Raw genomic sequence first — 14,548 nt, forward strand, 5'->3', positions numbered from 1 at the left:
GAGGCACAGGGAGATATAGTGACTTGCCCAAGGTCACAAAGAGCCGACACCAGGAATTGAACCAGGCTCTCCTGCTTTACAAACTCAGTGCCAGTCAGTGTCGTTCCTAACTGAGCCGCTCCTTCTCCCTGTAACCATTTGTGCCCAATGTTTTGATTAGTCAGTAGCTGGACATATACATTCTTCTGAAATATTATTCTACTGGAGATAGGCCAACATATTGTATCCCATGGACATTGGTGTGAACTTTCGTCAAACGATGCACACCCGCAAACGTTTGTATGCGCAAAAACATGGAATTCCACCTAATCCCTCCATTTTGTGTCCTTATTTTTTGTGGTTCATTTTTGATAAACTTTTTCATGTTTCGTGCAAAAAAAATTAACAAAGTTTGCACAACACGAAAAATTCAAATGGCGAGCTTTTCTGCACTCAGCAGCAGCCGCAAAAGTTGAACTTTTGACCAAACGAAAAAAACAAAAGCCCCCCCCCAGAAAACAGCAAAGGGTTTTCCCGAACTTAGACACGTCCCTGAACATTTGCGCTCGTGAAGAAAAGTTAGCTCATCGCTATTCACTGCTAGTTTCTGGAACAAAACCTTGTAGCTGGTATTACTCAGATTTATTGCTTTTACGTTATGGGGGGATATGATGTAAAATGCTGTGTTATCACTGCTATTAAAGCCTATCGATGATACCGTTATAATGCAACATTCTGCTTTGGTTGGTAAAATGAAGCTTTCTCCAGCTATCTACGCAGGCTAGCACTGCCCCACTGTGGACAAATCTATACACTTGTAAATAATAACGAGAAGAAGAAAAAACGTCATTTATATTTTCAGTGCTAACAGCACCTAGTTAGATTGGGGAAGATTTGTGTTATATCAGGAAAGGCGATTTCTACAATGGTTATTATGTAACAAACATTCAAATCAAGTAATGAGCGTACTGGGGTTTCTAATATACCTTATGTCCTAGAACAAAGGGGGGCTCAACTCCAGTCTTTCAAGTCACCCTAACAGGTCTGGTTTTCAGGATATCCCAGCTTCAGCACAGGTGGCTCAATCAGTCTATGTGCTGAAGCAGGGACTGATTGAGCCACCTGTGCTGAAGCTGGGATATCCTAAAAACCTGACCTGTTGGGGGGGGAGGGGGGACTTGAGGACTGAAGTTGAGCCCCCCTTTCCTAGAATACAATATTGAAAGAGGCAGGAAATAGGTAGAGATCAGAGTTAAACTGATGATGAAAGGATGCAGTATGTGACAAACGTGTATAATTTTGTATCTACCTACCATCTTCCCATCTGTCCCTGTCTACCAATCGGTTCACTCATCCTTTCTGCTAATAATATATATGATTTCCCTACAATCATTGACGTGGGTCATGTAATAAAACATATGATAGCTATACTTGATGTGACTCTCCAGTTCCTAGCACAAAGGCCTCCTGTTCCATGTTAAAAAAAAACAAGCCACATTGTAGCTATTGTGTCTTCAATATAAGATCATGGGCACAATGCCAAGATCTGTGATGCACTTACAGGCAAAGTCTCAAGACAAAATGACTCAAAAAAATAGCACACGCACTCGTGTGACAATTGTCTCCTCATATTATATAAACATTGCAAAAAAAAACACTACACAACTTCATTATTTGTCATCGCAGGTAGAGAGGGGTGAATTGTTTGTTAAAGATCGAAATCCGCTGTGAAATCAGCATTTATTTGCAGCTATTCGGGTATTTGTTAGGTTTGCCTCCTGTAACTTAGTCTTTAATATCTGAGTTTTGTAGTTGACCCAAAGAGTTGACTCCAGAGGGGTATACAAAGTGATTAATGGTTTAGGTAAATTGGAGGAATGCATGAGAGTGTGGCAACTCTGATTTTATGTAAAAAAAGGGCAAAATCCTGCATTCAGGTCACAAAAATCCAAAGGCAGGTGGGATGTTAGGGTGTATAGGGAGAGGTATTAGCAGCGGGATGTTAGGGTGTATAGGGAGAGGTATTAGCAGCAGGGTGTTAGGGTGTATAGGGATAGGTATTAGCAGCGGGGTGTTAGGGTGTATAGGGAGAGGTATTAGCAGCGGGATGTTAGGGTGTATAGGGAGGTATTAGCAGCGGGATGTTAGGGTGTATAGGGAGAGGTATTAGCAGCAGGATGTTAGGGTGTATAGGGAGAGGTATTAGCAGCGTGATGTTAGGGTGTATAGGGAGAGGTATTAGCAGCAGGATGTTAGGGTGTATAGGGAGAGGTATTAGCAGCGGGATGTTAGGGTGTATAGGGACAGGTATTAGCAGCAGGATGTTAGGGTGTATAGGGAGAGGTATTAGCAGCAGGATGTTAGGGTGTATAGGGAGAGGTATTAGCAGCGGGTGTTAGGGTGTATAGGGAGAGGTATTAGCAGCAGGATGTTAGGGTGTATAGGGAGAGGTATTAGCAGCGGGATGTTAGGGTGTATAGGGAGAGGTAACTAAAATAGTGCAGGATCTAAAGCGCAAGACTTACCAGGAAAGACTAAAAAATCCTTAATATGTGCAGCTTAGAGGAGAGAAGGGAGAGGTGAATATGATAGATACTGTCACATATATAAAGGGTTAATATGTGCAGCTTAGAGGAGAGAAGGGAGAGGGGGATATGATAGATACTGTCACATATATAAAGGGTTAATATGTGCAGCTTAGAGGGGAGAAGGTTAGGGTCCAGATGTCCCGGTTTTGCCGGGACAGTCCCGTTTTTTTCTCTCCTGTCCCTGTTGCCGGGCCATCCCGGTAATGTCCCGGATTTTCTCCCTGGTCCGTTTTTTTGTGTCGGCGGTAGCAGGTACATATTTTCATTGTTCTGGGCCGCAGGGGATTGGATGGGAAGCCGGGGGCGGGGCTTTGACAAAAAAGCAGTCGCAGAGGCGGCCACGTGGTCTCCTGCTCTCCCCTGCCTTCCCTCCCCCGGCTCTTCCTCCCTCGGCACCCCGGTTCTGCCTCCCTCCGGCTCTCCCTCCCTCCAGCTCCTCGGCCCTCCCTCTGGCTCCCCGGCTCTCCTTCCGGTTCCCGGCACTACTTCCCAAGGCACCCCGGCACACCCTCCCCCCGGTTGTCCCTCCCTACGGCATCCCGGCTCGCTCTCCCCACCCAGAGCCCGCTCACAGCCGCTCGCTAGCAGTGTGGCACCTGCTGCTAGTGAGCGCGTGCCGCCTCCGCCGAACCTGCAGCTGCCTGGCCCTGAGGTAGGATATGGGGGGAGATGGGAGATGCAGAGGGGGGGGGGGTTGGGAGATGCAGATGGGGGGGGGGGAGATGCATATGGGAGGGGGGGATGCAGATGGGGCGGGCGGGAGATGCAGATAGGGGGGGCGGGAAAGATATAGGGAGAGGGGAGAGAGATATAGGGAGAGGGGAGAGATATAGGGAGAGGGGAGAGAGATATAGGGAGATGCAGGGGGGGGGGGAAGAGATATAGGGAGATCCAGGGGGGGGAGAGAGATATTGGGAGATGCAGGGGGGGGAGAGATATAGGGAGATGCAGGGGGGAGAGAGATATAGGGAGATGCAGGGGGGGGGACAGAGATATAGGGAGATGCAGGGTGGAAGAGAGATATAGGGAGATGCAGGGGGGGAGAGATATAGGGAGATGCAGGGGGGAGAGAGATATAGGGAGATGCAGGGGGGGGAGAGAGATATAGGGAGATGCAGGGGGGGGAGAGAGATATAGGGAGATGCAGGGGGGGGGAGAGAGATATAGGGAGATGCAGAGAGGGGGCGGGAGAGATATAGGGAGATGCAGGGGGGGGGGCGGGACAGATATAGGGAGATGTAGGGAGGGGGCGGGAGAGATATAGGGAGATGCGGGGGGGAGAGAGATATAGGGAGATGCAGGGGGGAAGAGATATGGAGATGCAGGGGGGAGATAGAGAGATATAGGAAGATGCAGGGGGGGAGAGAGATAGGGGGTGGGTATATGGGGATATGATGATTTTACCTGTGTGGCCCAATTTTTTTAAATATGTATGGGGGGTTGGGGGTCTTTTTAAAATGTATTGGGGCGGCGGGGGTCTTTTTAATATGTATTGGCGGGGCGGGTATTTTTTATTATGTATTGCGGGGTGGGGTTTTTTGGTATGTATTTTGTTGAGTGAGCAGAGTGGGGTAATTGATGGAAGGTAGGGGCAAGAGAGAGGGGGAGTGAGGAAAAGGGGGTGTAAGGCTGAGCCCCCGCTGGCGCTAAGCGCGCTCATGCTTAGAGCATGAGCACCGGGTGTCCTGCAATGTGCGGACGCGCGAGCGCGGGGGAGGGGGGGCTCAATTGCGGGCTATTGAGCAAGCGGGAAAGTTTAAAAAATTTATTTACAAGAGCGCCGAGCGTGTGCCCGCGCGTTTTGCGCACACGCATCGCGTGAGCGGGAACATGCATATATATATATATACTTCCAGAGACTTCCAAGTTGACATGACAACGGGATGCATTATGGTGACGAGGCATCACGTGATGCCACACTGTCATGGCAACATGTCACCGCTCGTTGTCATGGCAACGGGGGCGTGGCGTGATGTACATTGTTTTATAAATAATTTTTTTATGTGTCCCGGTTTTTCTGATCACCCTAGAGAAGGTCATTGTCTGAAGCTGGAGGGTGGCAGGCTAAGGGGAAATTTGAGGAAGTATTATTGCAGAAAGAGTTGTAGATGTGCGGAACAGCCTTCCAACAGAGGTGGTAGGGGCTAATACAATAAAATTCAAACATGCTTGGGGTAGACATAAGGCTAAAATCTTATATAGGAAAGAAAGCCCAGGATAAAATCGGCTCCCATTAGCTATGGAAATTGTCCGACTGGGTGAGTCAAGTGGTTCCAGTCTGCTGTCAAATTCTATGTTTCAACCTATATTTCAGGTTCTGGATGACGTTTTAAAGTAAGGGGTACTGTGTTAATTTCAGCTCAGGGGGACCCCCTCCACCCCAACATACTTATCTCCGTAGAGGATGCCGGTACCGGCTCCTGCTGGGCTATGTGGGGTTATCAAAATGGCGGATTTAAAGCTCCTGTGTCAAAACAGTCCAATAAGAAGCCGTGATGTCATCCCTTGCAGCTTCCTATTGGCCCGCGTGACTGAGATATATAAATCTGCGGAGCGGCTACCTGCACCCCCTCCAGAGGCAAGTATCTCGGGGAGCAGGGGGTCCCCGGAGCTGAAATCAATGCAGTTTCCTAGGGGGAAACAAATGTTTTTTTTTGGGGGGGAGCATCTGCTCCTATAAATTTTGCCAGAGCGAATCTTCGTGTCCAGCGGCGGAATTGCATGTGTGTGTTTTTTTTTTTTAAGAACAAACTTTTGTCAGGTTTGCAAAGAAATAGAAAAAGGTGCGTGGAAATTTGCCGGCCTGAATTTGGCCAGATTCCCCATTTCTAATCTCAGCCATTGGGATAAGTGAAATTTCAGTGTACAATATGTGATGTAATCCCACATAAAGGAGGTTACACAGATCATAATTCATTTCTTCAACATACTGAGTAATATTTATCATTGCGGAACTGATACACATACAATAACAGGATACAGGTCACAGTGCATACCATAAGGTCCTATTTTCAACGACTTTGATATAACATTTACTGGACTTTTCTCACTTTCGTAGCGCTTTACTTCAATAGTTCTCTTTTCGCTCTTTCCAACGCGGGTTTGTATTACTAAAAACCTATCCTCTGTTCAGGAGATATAAACGCTTCAAATATTACATGTCCGGGAGGTTAAAATGGGGCTCTCCCCAGAGCCCAGTGCAGTCTAAGAGTTACCATGGTAACCCCCGATGCTAAAGCTGAAGAAACGTATGATATTAAAATTAAAAAAAAAAACATTATTACGATGGCTATGTTGATGCATTAGTAAGGTAAATTAGCAGGGAGGAAACACATCAGGATGAAACACTTAGTTCTCCTTTATTTATTAGTGGAATGGTCCAAAAACCCTGTCCTCCCAGATGGCACAGAAGAGATTATTGAATTATTACAGGAGGACTCCTAACGAAGGGAATCTGACCGTTCGCTTAATTAGGAGGCTGCCATCTGTTGCTAGTCTGTAGAGATGTGCGAAACCGCCGCCCAAGGTCGTGAACCAGGCGACATTTGGCCTTTTTCCCAGCAGCAGAAAAAAATCCCGACCTCGTCAGCACGCAAAGAGACCGCCAGCTTCCAGGCAGTGAGCAATTTGGCCTAATATGCTAATTTTTAATGCTCTAATATCCCCAGATTCGCTTAATGTTGACACTATAAAATCGGGCTCACGTCTTGCTTCGCTCACTGCCTGGCGATATGTTGCTGACAGCTTGCCAAACGGCGAAATCTAAGATGCATTTCGCGGCATTATAAGCCCTTTCCGGTCTGGCGACGCGTTTCGCATTAAAATTACATTGAAAAGCAGCAAAAACGCTAAAGATGTTGCGACTCTGGTTTGGAAAGTTTTGCACATCTCTACTGGTCAGGGTTTCTGCACGGGAGTCTGCGAACATACAGACCTTTGGCCTAAAAAGTCTGCTAAGTGTCCCTGTTTTGGGCCTCTCCTTCTTCAATTCTTTTCCTTCCGGTTCCGCGGCCGGCTGCAGAACCCCCTTCGTTTTCTCCTTTTTCACGGATGATTTTCTCAATGCTCCATTTCCTTTTTTCTTTGGGTCACAGGGTAAGACACAATGGTTATGCATCACTCCGTGTCCCCTTTACAATATGACGAGAGTAACCGGCCGCTAACAATACATTGGCTTCCATTCACTTGGATACATGGTAAACTGGGCGTTACCGACTTCTCATCGTACAATATTTCCAGCTTCATGTCATAATGAGGCGTTAATCTAGTCCTACTTTTCAGAGTATTCATGTTCAGAAATATAGGACTTCTTTTAACCACAATGTATGTATATCTTCAGTTATATAGCGCCATCCACGTGCATAGCGTGTCACAGCAGTATTACAGGGGACATAATAATATAACACATGATGGGAATAAGCGCTTAAAAGTAACATTAGGAAAAGTTGTTCTTGCCCGAAGAGCTTACAATCGAAGTGGTAAGGTTGTAATGGTAGAATCATGTGATTCTAGAGTATTAAAAATTCGGTAAAATGCAATCGGTGCATTTATCTAAACAAGGTCAGTAATTCACATCAGAAGATTACAAATCAAAGAACTACTCATCCCAAGAGCAATACAAAGGACTCTGGGTCATCCCTTAAGGTTGGAGGAAAGGAGATTTCACCAGCATCAAAGGAAAGGGCTCTTTACAGTAAGGACAGTTACAGTGTGGGATTCATTACCCATGGAGACTGTGATGCCAGATACAATAGATATGTTCAAAAAAAAATAGGTTGGACATCTTTTTAGAAAGGAAAGGTATACAGGGATATACCAAATAAGTAAACATGGGAAGGATGTTGATCCAGGGACAAATCTGATTGCCAATATTGGTGTCAGGAAAAAAATATTTTCCCCCTTCACCAGATATAATTGGATAATGTGACACTAGGGTTGTGTGTTTGCTTCCTCTGGATCAATATACTGTAAGTACGGATATAGGATCAAGTATCTGTCGTCTACATTTAACATAGGTGGAACTCGATGGACATATGTCTTTTTTCAACCTCATGATCAACTATGTAACTATACATAGGGCAGCAGCCAGTCAACAAAGAATTCTAGACATTTTCCTTTTACTCATACAGGTATAAAGAAATATCACACGCGCTCATTGTTATACTACTAATAATATTTTGTTCTTGTACAGCGCTGCTAGTTTTACGGAGCACTTTACAGAGACATTTTACAGGCACAGGCCCCTGCCCCTGCTATGTTTTTGGTGTCTGAGACACAGGTAGATAAAGTGACTTGCCCAAGGTCACAAGGAGCCGACACCGGGAATTGAACCAGGATCCGCTGCTTCAAACTCAGCGCCAGAGTCAGTGGCTTTACTCACTGAGCCGCTCCTTCTCTCTATGTGCTCACTGTTACACACACGCGCTCACTGTTCCACAAACGCGCTCACTGTTACACAAACGCGCTCACTGTAACACACCTGCGCTCATTGTTACACACCCGAGCGCTCACAGTTATACACACGCGCTCACTGTTACACACACGCGCTCATTGTTACACACCCGAGCGCTCACAGTTATACACATGCGCTCACTGTTACACACACGCGCCCACTGTTACACATACGCGCTCACTGTTACACACACGCGCTCACTGTTATACACACGTGCTCACTGTTACACACACGCGCTCACTGTTATACACACGTGCTCACTGTTACACACGCGCTCACTGTTATACACACGTGCTCACTGTTACACACACACGCTCACTGTTATACACATGCTAAAAAAAAGTCACATATTCCTCTCTATGTAAAACTGGCTTTATTTTCTTAAAGGCGCAGTCTTCCCCATCCCTCCCCCCTCCCTGGGTCTCCCCTCCCCCCAGAGCATCTGACGGCCCAATAGAAAGCCCGTAATTTCCGGTGCCGGTGCTACCTTTACAGGTAAGTGTCTCGGGAAAATAAATATGTGATGAGAGGGGAGTTAACAGAAAAATGAGCAGGGGGGGGGGGGACTGCTCTTTTAATTTAAATGTCTATCTTTGTATATATTAAACATTTTGGGCGGCCTAATAGGGGCATTTTGTGACGCAGGTCTCCTCCTGTCGGCACCAATTTAATATATTATTAAGCTTCTCTCTGCTGACACTAGAAACTTCTCCAACACAGGGAAGTCCGTCGCAGGATAACAGAAAGGTAGCATTGTGGGTATTTAAACTGTATACGAATATACAGATGCTAAATAATTGATAGTAAAATCTGGTTGTTTATGATAGAGGGGGAACAAACCATATAGCCAGTCATATTTAATGTCTCCTACAGAAAATGTATACCGTTTGTTTTTTGCCAGAACCCCTATGGCTTATGTGTAATTTAATATAATTACATTATATTAAAGGACCCAATCCTTCGTTAAAATGAAATATTAATGCACTCACAATCATTCGCAACAGGCCAGCTGTAGGTTTAGAAATGCCATTGCTTTATCTAAACAATAGGCCCTGCCAAGAAGCCAGACCGGTAGGGTTGCCAGGTGTCCGGTATTGAACCGGACTGTCCTGTATTTGGACACTCTGTCCAGTAAAAAATGAGAGGTGCTGCAATACTGGACATGTCTGTGTCCGGTATTACCTCCCTGGACACAGTGACCTGACGCACCTTTCACCGTTGAGTCCAGTATTTTTGGAGAAGCTTCAATAACACCCGGGCCCAAGTTAGGAAGCCGTGCTAAGCCATAAGCAAGGCATCTTACAGCCTGTTCAAATGAATGGGCCCTAATGGGCCTTAAGGTTTAGCATTCGTTAGTAAATAGAATTCCCAATGCTTTGTGAATGTTTGTGCTATTAAAGTGAAGCGAACGGAGCAAGAATAACTCAAATAAAATGCAAAGAACCGTATAAAAGACGGCATACACTGGGTGACATACTGGTGTCCTCTGACTGTCAGGAAGGAGGGTTCCGGTTCTGTCCATTATTTATAAGACCTTGTTTTATTGTGTGTGCTATTTTTTTGCAGTTACATTATTTGGACTTAATGACAGTTACAAACTTACAATGCCATTGCAACTTTTCCAGAATCACCCTAAACTAATGACTCATCATGTTTCAGCGTTCGGGCGACACTGTTGTTAAGTGCTTGAAAGCCAGATGTTCCGATAATGAAGGGTAATCCTTGCCCGAAGACAAGACAAATGTCGTTACAAAAGTTGGAGGTTTGGGACTTTGTATAGTTTTTTCTTTTAACCTTTGTATTTGAGACACACGTACAGCTAACATATACAGCTCAACCCCCTTATAACGCTGTGCTTGGGGTCCAAAGAATCACATCGCGCTATAAACGGATCGCGTTAGAAATAATGTACAATTGTACGCATTGTACAATAAAGAATTTAAGACACCAATAATCGTGTTGTAAAGTATTCATAAATACGAAAATTGGGAGCCACGCTTGCATCGCGTTATAAGCGGATTCGCGTTGTGACGGATCGCGCTATAACAGGGTTGAGCTGTAGTAGTGAAAATGACAGAGCTCTACCGCGACATGGAAAGAACAAAAGGGATCAAGAGGTGGATCTAATACAAAAGATTTATTACATCACATGGATATCCTGGTGCAAAAATGCTCAACCGCGCTTTATCAAGAGACCTTGAAACGCGTCGGTGCATTTTTACCCAGTTTATCCATGTGATTTAATAAACCTTTATATTAGAGCCACCTCTTGATCCCTTTGTTCTTTCCACGTCATGGTATTGCTCTGTCATTTTCACTACTGTTTGGATCTTCATCTTCACCGATGCGCACTGCGGAATAGCAGGACTGGGAAGACACATCAGGGGCATCCGGTATCAAGTAAGTTGCCTGCGTCTGGATGTTTCAATCCATTATCTACAGAGAATGTGATACTGCGCTTTACGTTTAGGACACCTAAGCTGGGACGCCACTAGGCGTTATTCCCCTGTTTATACAGGTTGTCCTCTCTGCTCGACGATCCACTATCTGACAAACGGCTTATCCGATGCCGGAATGGGTTATCCAACGCTCACCGCCGTGGAGTAACATGGGATCCGCTATCTGACGGCGGTTTGCGGGACGGGTTCCGGCGGATAACCGAGGAGCGCCTGTACAGATGAATTGCAACTACCTATTAAGAAGTGTTAGGACCTGTAGATTGGTCGTGCCGTGACGTGGCTGCAGGCCTATAACCTTTTGGCCAAAGGGTTTAACTAAATGACCCTTACTCATGAGCAGATAAGCACTGTGTGCTATATGTTGTGTCATTGTGTATGTTGCGCTGGCCTTTCTGTTTTTGTTTACCTGTTAAGAATATTCCGGAACATTATATATATATCTTCACTTTATGACGGAACAAATACCAAGTCTGAGCACCATCACCCAGCGGGGCTCTATTTGAATATTTACAGCGAACACATGCCTGCTAATAGCAAGGCAACTATATAACAATACAGTTTATAAAAAGGGTACCAGTTTAATCTCTTCCCAATGTCATCTGTCGGCAACATATGGCTTTACAATACTTTGTGACAACTACGGCAGTAAAGGGTTAAGAGAAATGTATGAACACTTCTTATTTGACTTTGATATATGTACACGTTCGGAGGACTGTGTGTGAGAAAATTCAATGTCTTCATTTCATTTTTTTTTTAATTGTCCTTGTTTAATCAAAGGCGCTGCCCTCAACAAACAAGACGAGGATATAAAAGAACATATCACACTTTCTTAACCCCTTGGGTGCCCAGGGATGTGGCTACTAGGTCATGAGGTCTGGCCCCGTGATGTAGGGGCTACGTCATATTCTATTTGCTCGATTTTATTGGGGAGAGATCGCGTTCTGCGCGTCCTGGGGAGCGTGGACGCAATCTGAGCGGCTGAGGTACGGAAGAGGAGGTCTCGGTGACGCAGCGATGTCGTGCGCTGGAAGTGCCGGAATGTGCGGCAGACCCTCCGGCACACAAAGGGTTAAGTGCCATTGTCAATGCCGCTTGGATGTCTCATGCTATGTTGGTCTAATAGTGCAGGGCGGCTCAACTCCAGTCCTTAAGCCCCCCCCCCCCCCCCCCGAGGTCAGGTTTTCAGGATATCCCTGCTTCAGCACAGGTGGCCCAATCAGTCCCTGCTTCAGCACAAGTGGCTCAATCAGTCCCTGCTTCAGCACAGGTTGCTCAATCAGTCCCTGCTTCAGCACAGGTGGCTCAAATAGTGGCGCAGTCTTTGACCGAGCTTCCGATTGAGTCACCTGTGCTGAAGCTGGGATATCCTGAAAACCTGACCTGTTAAGGGGGCTTGAGGACTGGAGTTGAGCGCCCCTGTAATTCCCTATTATCTCTTAGCATACAGTGCTTCCACTGCAGCCAGGGATTCTGGGTAATGACATGCAAATGAGCACACTATCACTTTTTGTTTCTAATCCATTTTAACATGGGTATCCTTATGCCTGCTGTATGACACAGCTTGGTCAGCACAGCCTGTACCGATTCCATTAAAGCAGCAATTTCCCCCATTTTTAAAACTCAACAACTGTGTTTATGCTATATTATATTACATTCTATTATATTATTGTGTTATTATTGTGTAATATTATAATACATGATATTACATTACTATAGTATATTAAACAATTAGCCAAAACCCGCTACAATGGCACAGTAATCACCAGCCCCAATGGCCCCATAGCATATTTTAACTTTACAAGTAGTCCACGTTATCCAAAATTTCACTTTACATAAATGGCATATCCAACGCTTTACAACGCAACCCTAAGGGCTGTTTTTCGACACCGGAATGCGTTATCTGACGCCTGAATGCGTTATCCAACGCTCACCGCCACTGATTAACATGTGACTCACTTTACAACGGTGTCACTATCCAACGCTACTTCCAGAACGGATTCGGTTGGATAACCGAGGACCGCCTGTACTAGTTATCCAAATGTCATTAGTTGGGGTGAATAGCCATAAAATACATCAGTGGCAGGTGCTTCTCCGCCTTAGAGAGTATTCCCAACGCTCAGGGCATAGAAGAGCACATTAGGGGGTATTATGTTATATTTTATATTATGTTACATTATGGTATATTTGGTGTTATATTAAATTCCATTACATGGTCCAAAATATATAAAAGGTACATGTTCACTAAAAAATGAAAGATACATGCGGCTGCTTAAATTCAATGGTGGAATCCCAATGAAATGACGCAAATAAAAGAGTTAGCCCAAAATAGCGGTCACGTGGTGAGTATTTGTTCATTCTAGTAATAAATCCATGAATAAATACTCACCACTTGACGACTATTTTGGGGGCTAACTCTATTGGCTGCATATTACATATCATATTATTATGGAAGGTTACATTATATTTTATACTACACTCTATATTATTAATATGGAATATTATATTTTGTTATATTGTGCATTATTTAACATTATTGTGCAATGTTATTATATGTCTATGTTGCATTATTTGATATACTATGTTTGTAATTCATGGGAATCCCTGTTACAATAGGTAGCCGTTGTTTGGGGGTTCTAATACTAAGGTGACCATACGTTATCATTCCAACCATTCTAATACTAAGGGAAACACGGTTTTATCGGGACAGTACCAGTTTGGGAGACCTTGCCCCGCTGTCCCGAATGGGTGAGTAAAACGTCCCATTTGTACCGGTTTTCAAATTGCCACTCCAAACCTCTTGGAGCGGCAAATTTCAAGACTGGAACATATGAGACCTTTTAACCCTCTGCGCCTTCCACCACTACCATCTCCTCCGCTGTCAGCGTCGGGCCACAGCCGCCCCCGCGGGAGCAGCGCGGGCCCTGAAACCTTCCCAGTCCCCTTTCCCACAAAGGTAAAGTGTGTGTGTGTGTCTGTGAGGGGGAGCTGCGTGTGTGTTTGTGTCTGGGGTGGGGGGGGGAGAAGCTGTGTGTGTGTCTTGGGTGTAAGATGTGTGTGTGTGTCTTGGAAACTGTGTGTGTGTTTCTGCAGAGGAGCTGTGTGTGTGTCTAGTCCATAGCTGTGTGTATGTGTCTAGGAGGGAGCAGTGTGTGTCTTTGGGGGAGCTGTGTGTGTTGAGGGGAGCTGTGTGTGTTGGGGGGAGCTGTGTATGTGTGTCTGGGAGGGGGAGCTGTGTGTGTGTGTGTCTGGGAAGGAGCGGTGTGTATATAGGGGTGAGCTGTGAGTGTGTGTTTCTCGTGGGAAGCTGTGTGTGTCTGAGGGGGGGGGGGGGGCTGTGTGTTGGAGAGGGCTGTGTGTTGGGGGGAGCGGCATCCGGGTAGGGTTGCCTGATGTCCAATATTACATAGTTACATAGTTACATAGTAGATGAGGTTGAAAAAAGACGTACGTCCATCAAGTTCAACCTATGCTAAATTTAGACAACAGATACTTTATCCTATATCCATACTTACTTATTGATCCAGAGGAAGCAAACACAACCCCTCAGAGTCATATAATCCAATTATCTCATAAGGGGAACAATAAATTCCTTCCTGACACCAAATATCTGCAATCAGATTTCTCCCTGGATCAACATCCTTCCCATGTTTACTTATTTGGTATATCCCTGTATACCTTTCCTTTCTAAAAAGATGTCCAACCTTTTTTTGAACAAATCTATTGTATCTGCCATCACAGTCTCCATGGGTAATGAATTCCACATTGTAAATGCCCTTACTGTAAAGAACCCTTTCCTTTGTGCTGGTGAAATCTCCTTTCCTCCGACCTTAAGGGATGACCCCTGTATCCTTTGTACTGCCCTTGGGATGAATAGTTCTTTTGAAAGCTCCTTGAACTAGACTGTCCAGTATTTGGACACTCTGTCCAGTAAAACATGAGAGGTAATACTGGACATGTATGAATCCGGTATTAACTCCCGGGACATAGTGACCTGACCGGCTTGGGGGGCCATGGGATTTCCCCATGCAGGGCTGTTCCTAGGGGAAGTGGAGCTTCCTCCATCCTGATTG

General features: G+C 45.3%; 1 protein-coding gene across 25 annotated transcripts in view; it reads right to left on the reverse strand.

Moving 5' to 3' along the window:
* Positions 1 to 14,548, reverse strand: part of BCAS1 (brain enriched myelin associated protein 1) — an 80,139-nt gene that overhangs the window by 30,443 nt on the left and 35,148 nt on the right. For 22 of the 25 annotated variants that reach the window (XM_075571575.1, XM_075571573.1, XM_075571570.1 and 19 more), the window contains exon 7: positions 6,502 to 6,648. The exons of the other annotated variants lie outside the window; for them this stretch is intronic. In XM_075571575.1, the coding sequence (XP_075427690.1) occupies positions 6,502 to 6,648 (147 nt within the window). The remainder of the gene's footprint in view (positions 1 to 6,501; positions 6,649 to 14,548) is intronic. 25 annotated transcript variants of the gene reach the window in all.

The sequence above is a fragment of the Ascaphus truei genome, chromosome 15 (genome assembly GCF_040206685.1).
Source record: "Ascaphus truei isolate aAscTru1 chromosome 15, aAscTru1.hap1, whole genome shotgun sequence".
Taxonomy (NCBI): domain Eukaryota; kingdom Metazoa; phylum Chordata; class Amphibia; order Anura; family Ascaphidae; genus Ascaphus; species Ascaphus truei.